At 45.4% G+C, this 17014-nt stretch overlaps 1 protein-coding gene across 1 annotated transcript in view; it reads right to left on the bottom strand.

Annotated features, from left to right (window-relative positions):
- TENM2 (teneurin transmembrane protein 2) overlaps positions 1-10670 on the bottom strand; it is a 141211-nt gene extending 130541 nt beyond the window's left edge. Inside the window, exons 1-2 of the mRNA XM_019635981.1 lie at positions 10491-10670; positions 4601-4801 (exon numbers count right to left, since the gene is read on the bottom strand). Coding sequence (XP_019491526.1) covers positions 4601-4801; positions 10491-10590 — 301 coding nt within the window. The 5' untranslated portion in view covers positions 10591-10670. The remainder of the gene's footprint in view (positions 1-4600; positions 4802-10490) is intronic.
- Between the last annotated feature and the right edge of the window lie 6344 nt (positions 10671-17014).

The following is a 17014-nucleotide window of genomic DNA, read 5'->3' as shown; positions in this document are numbered from 1 at the left end:
GAGAAACCTCAGGGAACGTATGTATGAGGAGACACCATCTATCCTACAAATGAAACCACAGAGCCTTGATTTCTCACAAGAAAAGACTTTGGTGATAAAGGTCTTTACAAGTTACCTAGCGAGAACTCATCAAGTCGCTCTGAACAAGAGGCTTGCCGGGATCACACCACTCCCTTCCTTTTGGGAGCTTGACTTGCCATATAAATTTGCATTTCCTCTATGTCTCTCAAGAACTCATGTATCTTATCGCACAGAGATGTGAAACTTGAACCAAACACTTCAAGTAGTGGAAACACCTTTTCCGGTTCATCTTGCCCAAAGGGCTCACTAGAACGAAACACCTCCTGTGTCCTGCTGGCCATGTTCTCACCATTTTCTACTAAGACTGAAGTTGTCATCTTCCCATCTCTTTTTCAAAGGCCCCAGAGACACTTCAACTCAACTATCGCTTTCTCTCCACTCCCACGTGGTGACACGTGGACCTTCTCCCCTTCTCTTGGCCTCTGACCCTTCAAGTCACAACTGTGGTCCTTCTCCTAACGTGAACACTGACCCAACTCTTTTTTCTGCTCTCTTTCCATCAAGGCTTGTGCAGCTCTCTAACTCAGGGTCAGCCTTTTTGTTTCTGTAAAGCACCAGCTAACAAATGGCTTTGTGGGTCACGAGGCAGTCTCTGTCTCAATTACTCATCACCGAAACACAGTATGGAAGCTGACAGTCCATCGACAAATGGGTGTGGCTATCTGCTAATAACATTTGTTTATGGACACTGAGATTTGAATTTCATATCACTGTCATGTGTTAGAAGATATTTAAAACATTTTTTTCAACCCTTAATAAATGTAAAAACTATTCTTAGCTCATCAGCCACAGAACAACAGGCAGCAGGCCAGATGTGGTCCCGTAGGCCGTAGTGTTCCAGACTCTGCTTTGATCCATCTGGGCTGCCCTCCTGTAGGCTATTCCCAGAGTAAAGATGGGGTGCAGGGAGGAGAGAGCCAGGAGGCACCACCGTGGGGCACTAAACCTTGGGAGACATGAGAAGCCAAGGGTCAAGGGGAGCGGAAGCTGGGTGTGTGAATGGAGAGAAAGTAGGATTCTCTACCTAAAGGTTATTGGTTTGCAAGAGCTCTTTTTGGGGGTGAGATTGGGGGCAGAAGAGGTATGGGGGTAGGGGAAAGGATTTCAATCACAGTGGGCATGCAAAAATACATCAAGAGGAACGCCCCTGAAGAGTGGAAGCTATCAGTAAGAATTTTAGACTGCCTCGGTTGTGGGCTGTGCACACCCCTCCCTTGCAAGTCTGCTGAATCATCCCCCAGACTCTGCAGGGAACTGAAGATGGATGTGGCTGCAGGGGGAGCAGGATCGGGAGCGTCATTGAGAGATTGCAAAAACAAGTCACTGCCAACAGGCTGTCCCAGCAGGGTCCCAGTGCTTCGGTTGTGGCCTGTATTGGCACGCTGCCCCTTGGATGTCCAATTAGATGGAACTTGGGGAGTCTAATGCAGAGGAGACTTCGTCTCTGCTTTAACCACCCAAATGAACAGCATGGGAAACTGAGTCTGATCTCATGAGTCAGCCCTGGAGAAGCTCCTAACCCAGTCTCTCACTCCAGGTGGCCAATCTGTCACTAGGGTTTTGGGGCTAGGACAAAGGGGAGAGCCCCCCCGCAGCTTGATGGCTAGAATCAAAGTATCTTTAGGCAGCAGGTCAGTACTTTGACTGGAGGTGTCTGAGAGTTTTGATGCAAGCAAGGGATTAGCCAGTTTGGTATGGAAGGACTCTTTCACCTGACTGAATTAAACAACAAATCCGAAAACTGGAGGTAAAATGGAGCTAATCCCAACTATCCGAGGGCTGTGGCGAGCCAAAGGGCATTGGCTCCCAACTCCTCAATTCAAAGGATAATTGGATACATTTAATCCAATATTGCCTCATCCCACACCACAATAATGACAGCAAACAAACAAAACCAAAACCAAAGAAACTGGAGAGCTATTACTTCTCAAAAAAGGAAATGACCTTTAAAAAAATAGCCTCGGTCAAGCAGCTTATATAGAGAGGTGGCCGAGTGAGAATGAAATGGGACCAGGGGAGGAGGCCTCCAGGGATGGTGGTGGTGATGGGGAGGGTCCGGAGCCCATGGATGAAGCCTTGTGTTGGGCCAGCAAGAGGACGCTCAAACTTATTACAGCGGCACTTGGCTACCCAGGAAACCCGGGAGTCCTGCTTGCTTCCAACCTTGTCTAAACTAAGTGGGTTCAATTATTGCCAGCAAGCAGGGGTCCAGTGGTCCAGCCAGTTGGGAGAACATTCAAAAAGGGGGGACTTGCAGGCCACAGTCATTTGGGGGTGCTTGAATCCTCCAGGCTTTGACAGTTTCCCATGCGTGTGCATTTTTCCCTCCCGAAGATCAGTAATTTGGATGGATTTTCTTATTTGGCCCCTTTCTTCCCAATCTGGAATTCTAGAAAGAAGGGAAGGGCTTTTCCAATCGGGCCCTCACTTTTCCCTTCCCTGTCCCCTTGGAGAGTTGGGGAGGCAGCAGGAATGTTGGAAAGCACTCATGCCCCTAGAGGAACAGCCCGTTGCAATGCACGACCATCACTATAGATCTACGATTTATGAAAATAAAGCAATATGTGCCTGTTTCGGTGCCTGCCGTTTGCCTACCAATGGTGCAGTGTTCACCATTCCAGCCCTCTCGGCATTCACATTTCCCATCTTTACAGGTCCCGTGCTCAATGCAGCGGGGGTGGCACACGCGCTGGTCACAAGCTGCGCCTGTCCAGCCCTCTTCACAGCGGCAGGCTCCCCCGATGCAGACGCCGTGAGTGCCACAGTCTACTGAGCACACTTCTGGAAAAAAAACAATGATTACAGCTCAACACCACAGCTGGCGAAACCCTCCACTGGAGGCCAGACCACACACACACGTGGCCCGGGTCCCTGGAGCAGGCCCTGAGGCCCAGCACCTCTGTCACTTCGGGAGGCTGTTCTCGCCACTGGCTGGGTACTCATTCATGGTTATGGATTTTCTAGAGCAGTGGATCTCAAAGTGTCCCTGGACCAAGAGCATCACTGTCACCTGGGACCTTGTTAGAAATGTGAATTCTTGTGCCTTGGTTGGGCCTCCTGAATTTGACGCTCTGGGAGTGGGATGCAGAAATTTGTCTTAAGTCCTCCAGGTGGCTCTGATGCTCACTAAAGTGTGAGGACCCCTGCTGTGGGGCTTGAGACCATCCCAGGAAGTGATCAGACAGTGGCCATCCAGTTTGGCAAAGTTACCTGGGAGGTGCCCACTTGAAAAGATACCTGTGGATCCCGACTCCCTAGCCAGCTGGGATATTCCCCCCCTGAGAGCCTGCATTGACCAAAGGCCAGTTGGGGACCCTGTTGCTCCATCCCATGATGCCTACAGACCCACCCGGTACCCAGATCAGCACCTTGGTGGCAATGATGACTGCTGTAATAGTGCTGCATTGACACAGTCTCTTTCTCAAAGGAGCTCAAAGTCTTTTGTGGTTTTGTGTGTGTGTGTGTGTGGGGGGGGGCGGGAGACAGACAGACAGATACGCACTCTCTGGTGTTCCAGACCTCTCTCTCACGCAAGGACAAGCACAGGCCAGACACTCATCCTTACAACAGACTGTTGAGGAAGGCATGGCTCATCGGGCCAGGGGTGGGGAAGCCAGACTGGGAGGGCCAGGGACTCACTCGAGGTCACACAGCATGTCATTAGCACAGTGGGGCCTTGCCACTAGGGCGTCCCCTCCTCCCATCCTCTGCAGAGTTTGGCCTGGACCACCAGTATCAGAATTGAAACCAGAGTTAAGTGGGCTGAGAAGACATCCCCACATAGCCCATTTTAACCGATTCTTTTTTTTTTCTTTTTGCAATGAAATATTCATTTCTTTCCCATTGTCGGCAAAGCTTCGCACATATTTCCTTCCTGATTGCCATGGTAATCTGACAGCTGTCTCACTACCCGGAGGAAGGGGGCGGAATGACGATCGCTTGCCTGGATAGGCACTTGTCAGTATGAGTGGAACCATTCCCGGGAAGGTTGGGGCTGACTTGCACGGTTGAACCGTTCCATTTTAAGGTGAACCTTAAGACACACACTCTTAATTTTAGGGAAACAAAGTATACAGCACAACTTCATTATTTTCCTGCCCCTGAGTACTGCAGGGCTTTATAACAGGCTCACACAGCACCCCGAGGGAGCCTCGTTTCTGTTTTATAGGATGTTCCATTCAGCTTGTCTGGGGCTCAATTGTTCTGTTTTGTTTTCTGGTACCTTTAGGGAGTGTACATAAGGAAATCTATAATGCAAATAGAGGCGTTCCTCCCAGGCCCCTCATCCATTTGCAGTGATGGACCCAACGAGGCACGAGAACCTACGCAGTGGTTTTTATGCTAAACAAGGATCAGACTTCACGACAGAGGAGAAGAGAGTAAGAGAGGCACTGTGCCGTGGACCACAGTTCCCGCATCCCCAGCTGAGTATGAAGAGTAGATGCCCATCCATGTGGGCCCACAGAAGGAACACAGGGCATGCGCCTTGGGGAAAGCAACAGAAAGCCATTTGTCTTACCAATGGAGCAGTCGGGACCCATCCAGTTGGGATCGCAGCTGCAGAGGCCCGTGTCGGGGAGGTAAGTGCCGTGCCCACTGCACTGGTCTGGGCACTGGACCCTCGCCAGCTCACAGTTCAGACCACCCCAGCCAGGGCTGCAAAGGCATTCTCCATTGACACAGACCCCATGGCTGGAGCACGTTGGATCCAAACAATCAACTGAAAAAGATGAAGAAGGAGGTTTGATCATTCATGGCGGAGGGGCCATGAGATACCAGCTAACCGCTGAGCGGACCGGCGATTCACCAATTCCTATCCACTTGCAAGCAAATGGGGCAGCCCAGGTAATACTTATGTGGTCCCTTAAGGAATTAAAGACTTGTTATTTGTCAAAATACCAAATCTCAAACTTGAAGAGAATGTAAGAGAAAAAAAGGGAGTTTTTCAAGCAGAATTAGGAGAAATCAGATACAGAGTCTTTTGTGATTTTGTGAGAACCTTGTACTTATAAACTTTAGTGCCTTAATTAAACCATATCAGAGCTTCAGAGCCTGGAACATCAATACCGGTGATGTCTGTGTGTGTAGTGTTGCCGAACCCAATTACCTCTCACCATCGGAGAGAAAAGTGGAGATGCTCATTCTAACCCAGTCATACTTGACTTCAGAAGGTAACAAAAGACTAAAAAGAAAACCAAAGAAATTCATAAATGAGTCACTTTCCTAATTGTCTTACTTAAGCTAAGCCTGAAATGAGTTTTCCTTCTCTGAGCACATCTGTATTGAAGGAGTCAATGAACATGCAAGATAGCGGAGGTGACACTGGGTGTGGAAATCACCCTGTGGGGGTAACTTTCCTACAGGGAATCATGAGGAGACTGGATGGGTGAATCTCTTTGGCTAGGCCACTGACCTTCCACCAAGTCAATCAGACTAGTTAACACCACCAGAAAATCAGAGTAATTAACAGTCAGTTTCTGGTTGCTGTTGTTCTAGCAAGTTTCATGGTCTGGCAGTTGACGATCTCAATAATTAAAGTGAATATACTTCCAGTGGATGACTTGAAGATTATTATTCTGGAATCAACTCAAAGTGAGAAGAGGAGTCAGCTCCAAAGGCCAGCTCTTGAGGACAGGACGTTTTGCATGAGAATGTGACCCCCAACTTTGGATATCTGTCCAGCCAAGGGCTGATTAATAGGGCTTTTTAGAAGAAGATGGGCTTCCTTTGATATTCCCAGGAAATGATACAATGGCATTTGGAGAAGAGAGATCTGTAAACCATGGAGTTGGGATAGTGAATAGTAGCCTTGCAGAGGGCCTGGTGTTGCCCTATGGATCAGAGAAACAGAAAGGTCTCATCACTTTATCTGACTAAGTCATACCTTCCCTCCATTTTAATAGCTTGGAAATCAGGCCTGCTGGCCTCGATTGAAGCATTTGTTTCTGCCATCACGTGCGGGGCAGGGGGAATGGGGGGAAGGCACAGCCAGCTTGGACCACTTCAAATTTTTTTCTGGAAGTGTTACGGATCACACTTACAGTGTAATGCAGTCCCTCGTGTGTATGCGTGCCCTCTTGTGGCTCAGATCCTCAGAGAAGACTCTCATTTCTCTCCTCGCCCAATGCCAAAGTTGAAACATGCAGGATTTTTGGCCTCTAAATAGTTCATCATGACCCTGAGATGGTAACCCCTTGGGATCCCAGTTTTTTGTCTTTTTTTCTTTCTTTCTTATGGTATACAAAATAATGATGTGTTTTAAAATTGATGATACATGGGCTCTAAATACATTATTTAGATGATCCATGCCCCAAATTATTTCATTCTGGGGGACATGAGAAATTTGGATTTATTAGAAATCACAATATTCCATGAAGTTTCCAAAGGGCACCCCTCCCTTGGGGCAAAAACAAGAATTTTCAATGTTAAGAGATGTTTCTCAGGACCCCGTTTTGATATTCTCAGGAAGATATTACTTATGGAAATCAGTTCAAAACTATTTGAGATATAGGGAAACAGAAGCTGCCATTGTTTTTTGTTTTTGTTATCAGGAAAAACTCTCAGAAAGGTGAATTTTAGTGATTTAGTATTAATTGAAGATGTTCATGACAGTGAACTTGCTCATTACTTGCTCTGGTTATAATCACTTTCATGTTGAACTCGTTGCCTTGGGGAATCTAACTCCTGATGATGTGAACCTTCAAAATGGCTCCATGTGGGATGATGGGGTACATCTGCATATAGATGAACTAAAAGGTTCAAACACATAGAAGATATTTATAAAGAGGTTGTATAACGCTAGGTGTCTCACGCCTACCTAGCACTGTTAGGGCAATATAGTAGGTGTTCAATACACAGTTGCTGTAGCAGTCTTTAATGGGACAAATTTCCAGTATGAAGAACTGACAAGAAAAATGGTGCTAACGACGTCTTGCTTTTGGGAAGAATACTGTGCAATTTGCAATCTGCAAAACATGAACTAATTTGTTCAGAATCAATCTTTTCCATATTCTTCTAATAAAAGAAAATCCCTAAGTTCTGGTTTTAACTCTGTCCCCATTTCTAATACAGCAAAATCAAAACACATACAAAAATATCTCACATGCTATGTGCCTCAACTTTTAAACTCCACCTATAATTAGCCATTTAAAATTTTTTGGTGAGGTGCCAATGGCAAGGAGCTTTCAAAAAACTCAAAAACGTTATCATAATCTTGTTTTTGAAAGGATGAAATAAAAAGCAATCTACAAAATAGATAAATAAAATGGCATTTTTCTTCCAGATAAATGAGCTTTCTCTTCTTTATCCTGAATTACAGTACGAAGGAAGGAGGAAAATTTACTGCGATTTATTAGCCCAGGACTGGAATGCCATCAAAAGAACCATTTATCATATCTAGAAATACAAGCTAACCCTGTCTCTGGTCAGTGATACCAGTAAATATGTCCTTTGTGCTATATAGTTACAACAGCGGATGGAATTACTAAATTCAGATTTCAAGAGGAGCAGTTCCATGATGAATTTTAAATTTGGTTCCAATTTCTTAAGATGGTCTCATGGTCACGTCCTTAAAGTCTTTAGCAAGCAGGAGGGACTATGGCATTTTACAAAGCTTTATAAATAGAAACAGTGTTATATTTAGAAGGGGGACAGTGGCCTTTACCAGCTAAGTACCATGTGCCTCACAACACCAGCCCCCTGGCAGCTGAAATCATTAGAACTCATTTAGTCTTGGGCCCTCTATAGGTTTGACAAAAAAGGGTTCTGAATGCAATTTCTATCCCTAAGGATAAAAAAGGAGGTCAAGGAGTTTTACAAACAGTATGTACTATAAACCCCTGAAGAACCATGAATTACATTTATGAAGTTAAATGTCATTGAAAAATGACTCAACCATGAAACTGACATGGAAACATGGCTGACTTAAACTAACATGTCAATCTCTCTCTCGTCACTTTCTTGCTCCCCCAGACATCACTGAAAGAAACCTCACAAATACATCCTTTCATTTTCTTGTGCAAATTTGTTAATAGTAAAACAACGTTTATGCAGCAAAAATGGAGGATGGCAACTATTGATTTCATTGCCATGACCATTTCAGGTAAATTGTTTGAACGTTATGACTATGATGAATATCAGAAATAAAAAAGCTAAATGGAAGAAAAAGTGCTGATTCAGACTTTCTGATTCCATTTCCTATTTTGAAAACAGCATATGAATCAACTCGGTTCATTCTTTTTGGGTAGCAGAAATCAATAGATGAGGTTTCATCCTTTCATAATGATCCACGTGGCTTCCTTGTTTTGTTGGATGGTTAATTCATTCTGAACATTTAAAGAAAACTGGTCGGGAGAGTAACAAAGTTGAGAAATCACCACTCATATAGATATGCACAATCTTTACTGGAGGCAAAAAATATTAAGACGGGCAATGTCATTGCTCTAGCACTTGCCTCTCGCCAAATGATGTATGCAAAAGGTCATTTTAACCTTTCTTGTCATTGTATTGGCCTCTCCCATGTTTTCAGTGAGTGTAGCTTTGCCTTCTGCAATTCACTTATCTCTAAGAACTTTAACCTTTCAAGCAGGGTTATTAAATCAGTACTTCTTCCATCCAAACTTCCAATTTGGTTTTATGATGCAGACAGAGGGAGGCTACCTTTTATAATAGAGGGGGGGAAATTTATCTATCTATCTATCTATCTATCTATCTATCTATCTATCTATCTATCTATCTATCTATACAGAGAGAGAGTTGAGCAAGTGACGATCTGGGGGTCAGACTTCTGAGCCCCATTAAGGGCATTACCACTGATATATTAGAAAATCTATGGAGAATAATGTCATGAAAGCTGACTCTTTGTAGCCATAGTTCTAAAAATGATGAAATGGGAGATTTCACAAAGGGAGCATTTTTCTGTGTTTCTAAGGACAAGCCAGTGTCATTACTTTGTGGTGAGGGCTGTAATGATTGGTTATTTTGTATAGAACCCTGGAGATCCATAAGTTAATGGGATAGGAGAACGAACCCACTTGCACCTGAGAACTTCATAGCCCCTGAGGTCCCTCCTGATCAACTCGACAGTAAGAAACTGGGAAAGACGCGGCCATAGGGTGCCCAACAGGATCTTTCCAGGGTGGTCATCTCAAGCTGCTTCACATGGAGTGGACAGTGGGCTTCACTTTTTCCCGTAGTTTATTGGGTGAGCTGACACTTCTTTTCCCTCTGGGAACATGGGAGGGAGAAAGGCTGTTTGCGTTGCATGGGGACGTTCCATTGGGAGATATACTCAGAGAAAAGGTGCGTAGCTGGGGGACAATGAGCCGATTCAGGTTGGCAGCAGGTGAGGGGCCGAGAGGATGTATGTTCTTACCTTCCTACCTACTGCGGGTGATTCTTTATATGATGATAAGTAATAGGTGCACAACTAGAGGCCCTGGCGCATGGGGAAGGCTGAAGGCAGCTTGGCTGAGTTCACTGGCTTATTTATAGGTATTACAACATGCTCCCAACACTCCTGAAAGAACTAACTAGAGTAACTAGGACTAGTTAGAGCCGGCTTCCGAACTCTTCCTGAGAGGCGCCCTTTCTCCCCGTACCTGCACCCCCTCCCCCATACCCCTCCAAGCCGGGTCTCTGATCACGTTTTGGCAGATTGGATGCAGTTGACAGCACCCCCTGATTTTTACCCATGTGTGCTAGAGGCCATGCAATGTGTCCTGTAGCAAGCACCTCCGGGTCAGCAATCCCAGCCCCGTCCCAAGCACGCCCGCTTTCCTCTAACAGCGCGATTGCAGGTAACCAGGATCATTTGCCCTTCATGGCGTCTCCACGGGACGTGGATACCTCTAGTGTGTCAAGCCTGACTGCTTTCTATTGGTATTCATTTTTGCTGAAATATTTACACAGACATATATGGGTCTTAGGTTACCAGGAACAGTAAAAAACAAAACAAAACAAAACAAAAACAGCCTTGGGGAAGATTGGGAGGGAGGATTAAGGATTCTTGTTTCTTTTTTCCTAGATAGCTTTAGTATTTTCCAATTCAGGGGACTTTACATAAAGCAGAAGGAAAGAGGAAGGAAGATAGGGGAAGGGGAAGGAAGAAAAAGAGGAAAAGGAGGAGCAGGGAGGAGAGGAGGAAGGATAGAGGGAAAGAGAAGACAGAAAGACAAAGGCAGAGACAGCAATTTACAGTGAAAAACAAAGGCGAAAGGGAAGAGGAGCAAATTACCGTAAAGAAAACTAAGACATGCCTTCCAGAACCATTCCACGGCTTTCTGTTTTCTACGAGCTAAGAAGGCCATCAAAGCCAAGGGGTTTGAAGTTAGGACTGGGCTCTAGCAAAGGTCCAGGCCCTCCAACGCATCCCGCCTCCGCTGCGCTGCCCAGCACCCCGGGGAGCTTACCTTCCTCACAGTGCTCGCCTTTGTAGCCAGCAGAGCAGACGCAGTTTCCATCAATGCAGGAGCCGTGGCCCCCGCAGGTAGGATCGATGCACTGATTCATGGGTACGTCACACTCCGCGCCTTTCCAGCCGCTGTAGCACTGGCATGTCCCTTTAGAATACTGTCCGTTCCCACTGCATAGGACGGGGCAGGCGACTGCAAAACCAGAGACAGAGCACTAGGTCATGGAGACCAGCGCCTGGAGGGCTTGGTCAGTGTAAGGGGGTGGAGCCTGCCTGGCCTTTCGGCTTTGCTTGCAATGTTCTAGGCTGGGGACTTTGACCATGGAGGTGCAGAGCCATCTTTAAATACACAATAACCACCCTCACCACCCTCACCACCACAAAAATGCCACTGATCACTGCAGCCACCACCAATTAAATGCATATTGTGTGCCAGGCATGCTTTGTGTGCAATTTATTACTTAATCATCATCATCACTCTACGAGGTGGAGGCTGAAATCATAATTCTATTTTACAGATGAGGCTCTGACTGGTGGAGTTAGGTGGCCATAGTCACAAAACTCACAAGTCGGGGAGCCATGTGGGAAGCCAGGTTGGCCCGACTGTAAGCTGTGCCCTTCGCTAAGCTGTATGGACTCGCGTGCTGCTGTTGTTGGTTTGGGGAATGGGTCAGCAAACTTTTGAGATGGAAGAGCCGCCAGGGGTCAGCAAACTGTGGCTTGGGAGCCGTAGGCTCTGAAGTAAAATTGAAAATAAAAATAAAACTATCATAGTTTCATTTATAAAATTTTAAAGGATATTATTTACATAATGGTGATTACATAAAAATATATTTATGGCTCTGGAATAATTTTTAAATTATTGTGAGGGACAGGACTGGCTCTTCCAGGGGTCAGCAAACTTTTGAGACGAAACATGCTCGCGAGCCGCAGTTTGCCGATCCCTGGTTTGGGGGATCGGAACCTATTTTGCTGATTATTTTCCCCTCAGTTTAGTGGACTCCTATTCCTGAGACGTTTATGTTCACCAAAAAGGAAGGGAGATGGGCCACAGTTGAGACAATCAACTCTAAACCTCAGTTTCCTTATCTAGGCCACTACTTCACAATGTCACGTACAATAAAGTATAAGGGTTAAATATGCCTGGCCTCTTTGAAAACAAAACAAAACAAAACAAAACAAAGAACAGGAAGGGGAGGACAGGCTGAAGACATAACGTCTCTCGCAGTTCACATCTCGGCTGAGACTCTCTTGCATCCATTGATAGGAAGAAGGCTGAAAATCAGTGACTACTGTCTGGAATGAGGTTACTAATAATTTTCACCAGTTTGGCCTCAATTGTGCCAATGCTGCCCTCTTAGAGATCATCAAGAGTGGGATTTTAGTGGTAGCCTTCATGTTTTGGGTTTCTCACCTCCAGATTAGTTTGTGAAGAACCTAAATTTCCAACCTGGCTTCTAATATGGGCCTAAGTGAGGACGTGGCTCCAGGCTATGGAACTGGCACTCAGAGACTTTCAGGAATGACCACCAGAGATGTGTCAATGACTCCTGGTTTACCCGTGATTTGAAATGCACAGGTTCTGAGAATCCAACATGGCGCATGTGCATACAACCCAAATACTGTCCCCATCCCACGAAGCAATTACATATCAAATTAGATCACTCCTTACTCAATGGCCCCTTCCTGCCTTATCAACCTCCGCTTGTTGTCATGCTTCTGTTAAGTTTTTATAGTAATTAACTTTCCTTCTGTGAGTGCCTAATCTCCCAAAGATAGAGTAAACCACTCAAGGACAGGACCACGTTTATCATTGTTGATTTCCTTCCAGTGTTGCATTCGTCAATATTGGCTTACGGATATCTTTCTCCTACGTTCTGATACTTGGGGATTCCCAAGCGGCGGGGTTATGAGCAGGCACCAAATAGCCATTTATGAAAGATGCAGACAGAGCAAGGTCTGGAGTGGACCTCATGTCACACACACAATGCCTTTTTCTGGGGAAGTGCACATTTTACTTCATGGCAAACTGACCTGAAACAAAAACATCTCAGCAGTTGACATGTGATTGAGGCGACAGTCCTCCCCAAAATGCTTTATAATAGGATAGTTGTGAAAACTCCTGGGGACACACACACAATTCCCAGTGGAATTCTTATTCTGATGAATCTACCAGAGGAGAAGAATGGCTTCCAAAGTGAGAACATCAAAGCCACATGTTGAATTTAGATGAACTCTCTCTAAATGTAGGGAGCAAGCTTTCAATTGCCAGGCTAGTGAAGCAGAGATCTATAGAATTGCTGCCCGTGATGATTGCCTAAGAGAAGGTAGAAGAAAGAGCTTTGAACTCAGGGTGCCCAACGGTCAAATTAGGGAGTGTCCCAATATGAACCAGCATGAGAAATTACGGTCTTTCTCAAAGTGTTGAGGGGGCTTTAAAGACAACATAAATTGTTCCATGTTAGTTCTCTAGCTCTAGGTCAGGGATGGCACATGTATGCACACGAACTACTATTCTCCCTTCCTGCACCTCTGCAGAGATCACTAATGGATCATTGCACCTTGTCCTCCTGACCGAGAAAGAGCCTCAAAGCCTTCAGCGCAGTGCCCACGCTGCAAGGTGCCAGCCTTGGCATTCAAGAGAAAGCTCACTTGCCATTTCCGGTCTAGGTAACATTGAAGATATCTCCTGGTGGGAAGACTAGACTCAGCATCGTTTCTTACCCCACTCCCACCCTCACATACTGACATAGGAAAACAGTGAGAACGGTGGCTACACATATCTACTGAGATGAATTTCCAAGGGCTCTTTCTGACCCTAAGGGATGGATATGTATTTGACAGAATGTCATGGGTGCAGAGACATTTACATCAAATTATCACCGCTATGTTCCCATTGTGCCTTCTTTCCTCCAAAAAGGTGGAAGAGGGTAGACAGTAAGGAACAAATAATTATCGTCTTTATTCATTGATAAAATACAGCAAGAATGATCTCCTTTTTTCATATTGGAACTGTTTATGTTCTGTATAAACTCCAAGTGGTGAAAAAAAAAAAAAAGGATTGTCTAGGAGGCAAGGATGGATTTTATTTAAAATCTCAGGTGCCTGGGAAATCAAATTTAAAATGTGACCTATTTAAATTACTCAGGGAAAAAAATGGAGACTAGTCAGGTCAGAGAGTTCTCCACATTGTAAATGCAGCCTTCCTTCAATATGTTTGCTGCATGATCACCGGGAGTGTGGTAAAAAATGCAAAACACTATGATGTTCTCTGGAAAGTAGGGCACACGATGGCTCGGCTGGTGTCACATTAAAAAGTGGAAGGCGGGGGCCGGCCGAGTGGCGCGATGGTTAAGAACTGGCTTGGGATGCCAGAGGGCCCCGGTTCGGATCCCACATAGGAGGGCCAGTGACACTGCCCTCCACAGCTAAGATGCTGAACAACAGCTCAACCTGGAGCTGGGCTGCCATGAGTCGCTGGCGCCGGGTAGGCTGCAGTCCCTGCTGCAGTGGATTGCCATGGGCTACCGTGTGTAGCCAGCAGCCAGCGTGAGCGGCCAGCAGCCGCAGTGAGCGGCCATCCAGAAGCCGGCGACTGATCTGCCTCGCCAGGGAAGAGCGCAATGATGGTGCCAACTTGGGCCAGTGAAGCAACGTCCTCCACAACTAGATTGAAGAACAAAACGACAGCAACTTGTCTGTTCCCCTTCCCCCAATTCCCCAGCGCTGTTCCCCTCCCTGCAATTCCCCAATAAAAATCTTTAAAAAAAAAAAAAAGCGGAAGGCGGGTTAAAGAGGAATGAAGCTCCCTAGTAACCCATTTGCCATCAGGGCAACGCGAGGGCAAATGCCAGATGAGCGCCCTCCAGTGGTTGCTGGGCTGACGTGCAGGAAGAGCACCTCCCCTTGGGGAACTGATTCATTCTCAGGCAACTCAACCCAGAGCGTGACAGGAGGTAAGGCTCAGCCTAGACCTCATCTGAGAGGCTGGATGTGAAGTGGCCACGTCATATGTTAATGTAACTCTTCTCACATTTTTAAATCTACATCATTTTCTTAATGACAGGCTACAGGACAGACAATTCTGACTTCACATCCTGCCCAGAAATAATATAGAGAAGTGGAAAGAGCAAGGGTTTGGATGCCAGAAAGAACTGGGTACAAAACCTCGCCCATCACTCACCAGCTGTGGGATTTGGGCAAGATTACTGCACTTCTCCAAGACCCAATCTCCCCTTCCGAAAAACGGCCTCTCAGAGTTGATGGGAGTACTAAACGCCATCATGTGTTCAAGGGCTTACAATAGTGACTGACACCTGGTTTGCAACTGATGGGTGTGCTCTCATCAAATGTGAAACTGAATCGCCAAACTGGCTTCAAGGGTTAATAAAATTCAAAATGTGGTTCTCGCATGTGCACGCGCACACACCGCCACCACCACTGAGGGGTATCCGATAATCCTACTGGAAAAAGCTCATCTCTTTCTACCCCCAGGCTCCTCTGGCTGTGGGTGGGAGGTGGTTCTGGATTCACATGTGGAATGTTTTCTGTCCCTCTCTCTCTCCCCTCTTCCTAAGGCTTACAGGAACAGAACGTTGTGCATTCAAGCTTCTATTGAAAATGAATTAAAATGTTTGTACAAAGTGACTATTCCTGTTTTACTAAATCTAGTAAATGGAAGCTCTAAGACTCCTGCAGCAGAAAAATAAATTACTGTTGCCGCTAATGACTGACAAGTTAACAGGCTGATGACAAAAAAAGTGACACAATTTAGATTCACCTAAATGGTATAAAGCTCATTTTAATGATCACGCTAGTGCTTTTTCCCCCTCCCCCAAAGTTCTCTGTTAAGGGAGGGGATGAATTATCAGTGTTATTTACTCAGTGGGAAATAACAGGACAAACCACTTATGTCTGCCGTTTTAGGTAAGATAAGCCCATCCACTTGGAGCTGGCAGTACAGAGAATACTTGAAGGTAAGGTAGAGATGGACGAAGAGGCTTCATCATACAGGCAGAGGGAAGTGCCTACATCTTCACAAGTCATCTGTGGGCTGGGCTGGATGAGCAGAGGGAATTTCCAATAACGTATCTTTTAAAAATGATTTGAAATCGGATTGGGAACCCCTTTGGAAAAGAGACTTGAGAATATTTGAACCTAGTCCTCTGGGTAAATTGTCAAAATAGCACTAACAATTGGTTGCCTTACATCTCACTTAGCCAATAAATACGAATGGATCACCTAAGACGTATGTGCTAGTAGCTGGGTTACGTGAGAGGGAAAAATGATGGAGCCATGAAGATGCATTGATTCTCCTGAAGCCATGAAGGATGTAATATTTGGGTGATGGAGGTGACGCAAACACAGTTCAATGTCCTTGAAACAAGAACAGGTGTCCCACTGTGGCTTTAACTTGACGCTGAGCAAAACAGGGTTAGTAAAGGTGAATTTCACTTCTTGCTAGGTCTCTGCAATTGGCAATCTATTTAGTAGACAATAAAATTTGACCTCTCCGGCTTACTGTACTCAAAAATAAATTCCATACACATCAAAGAGCTAAACAGAAAAAAAAACAACCCTACAAAACTATTAGGAAAATATTAAAGACTAATTTTATTTTCTTGGGAGGGTGATATGTAAGGAAGACATAGACTCTAGAAGCCAAGAAGGAAAAGAAGAAAGATTAGATCTGATTATACGAACTTTAGTTCTTCTCTATGACAAAGAACACTCTTTGGGATGAACAAAATGAAGGGATGAACAACCCTGGAAAGAAATATTTTTTAATACATTTTACAGAATAAAGCTTTATATCTGAATATACAAAGAGCTCTTACTAATCCATAAAAAGAGGCACATGAATGAAAACCCAGGCAGAGGACATATAAATATAAATATAGAAAGCCAATAAAACTATGAAAAGGCACTCAGTTTCATTAGGAATTAAATAAGTATAGGTAAAAATAATGAAAGCGAATCCTCAGCTTATCATTTTGGAAAGAAAAAAAAAATCTAAAAAAATGATAAGCCCAATGTTGCCACGGCTGAGGGGAAGTGTGCTGTCGAACACAGGGGGTGGGGGTGTAATTTGTCACTGTCTAGATAGCTCCCTGGCTCACTGTGCCCAACCGAGAAGCCTGCTGACCTCAGCACTCAGTTTCCCCTCCATATTCAATGGGCAAAGCAATGAAGGATTTCCTGGATGGGAGGAGTGAGGAAGTTCGAAAGCAGAACCGAGGAACGACAACGAAGGTACGGATGCAAAGATCACCACCATTCTGATCACGATGGTCACCTTCGACCGGACAGCTCCCTACCTTCCTGCCTAGAACAAACACTCAGACACTTGAACGTCTACACCAACGCTAGGTGGTCTCGGGGGGGGGGCAAGATCCAGCAGGACCCCCATGAAGAGACGAAACCAAAGGACGCTCTGACAGACAGGGTCAGAGTCTCTGGCTCAGAGGGCCAAAGTTCAGGCGCACCAACTTCCTCGGTCCCATGCTGTCAAGTGGCACATTA

The sequence above is a fragment of the Hipposideros armiger genome, unplaced genomic scaffold, assembly GCF_001890085.2.
Source record: "Hipposideros armiger isolate ML-2016 unplaced genomic scaffold, ASM189008v1 scaffold_25, whole genome shotgun sequence".
Taxonomy (NCBI): domain Eukaryota; kingdom Metazoa; phylum Chordata; class Mammalia; order Chiroptera; family Hipposideridae; genus Hipposideros; species Hipposideros armiger.
This window is presented reverse-complemented; position numbering and strand designations above follow the sequence as displayed.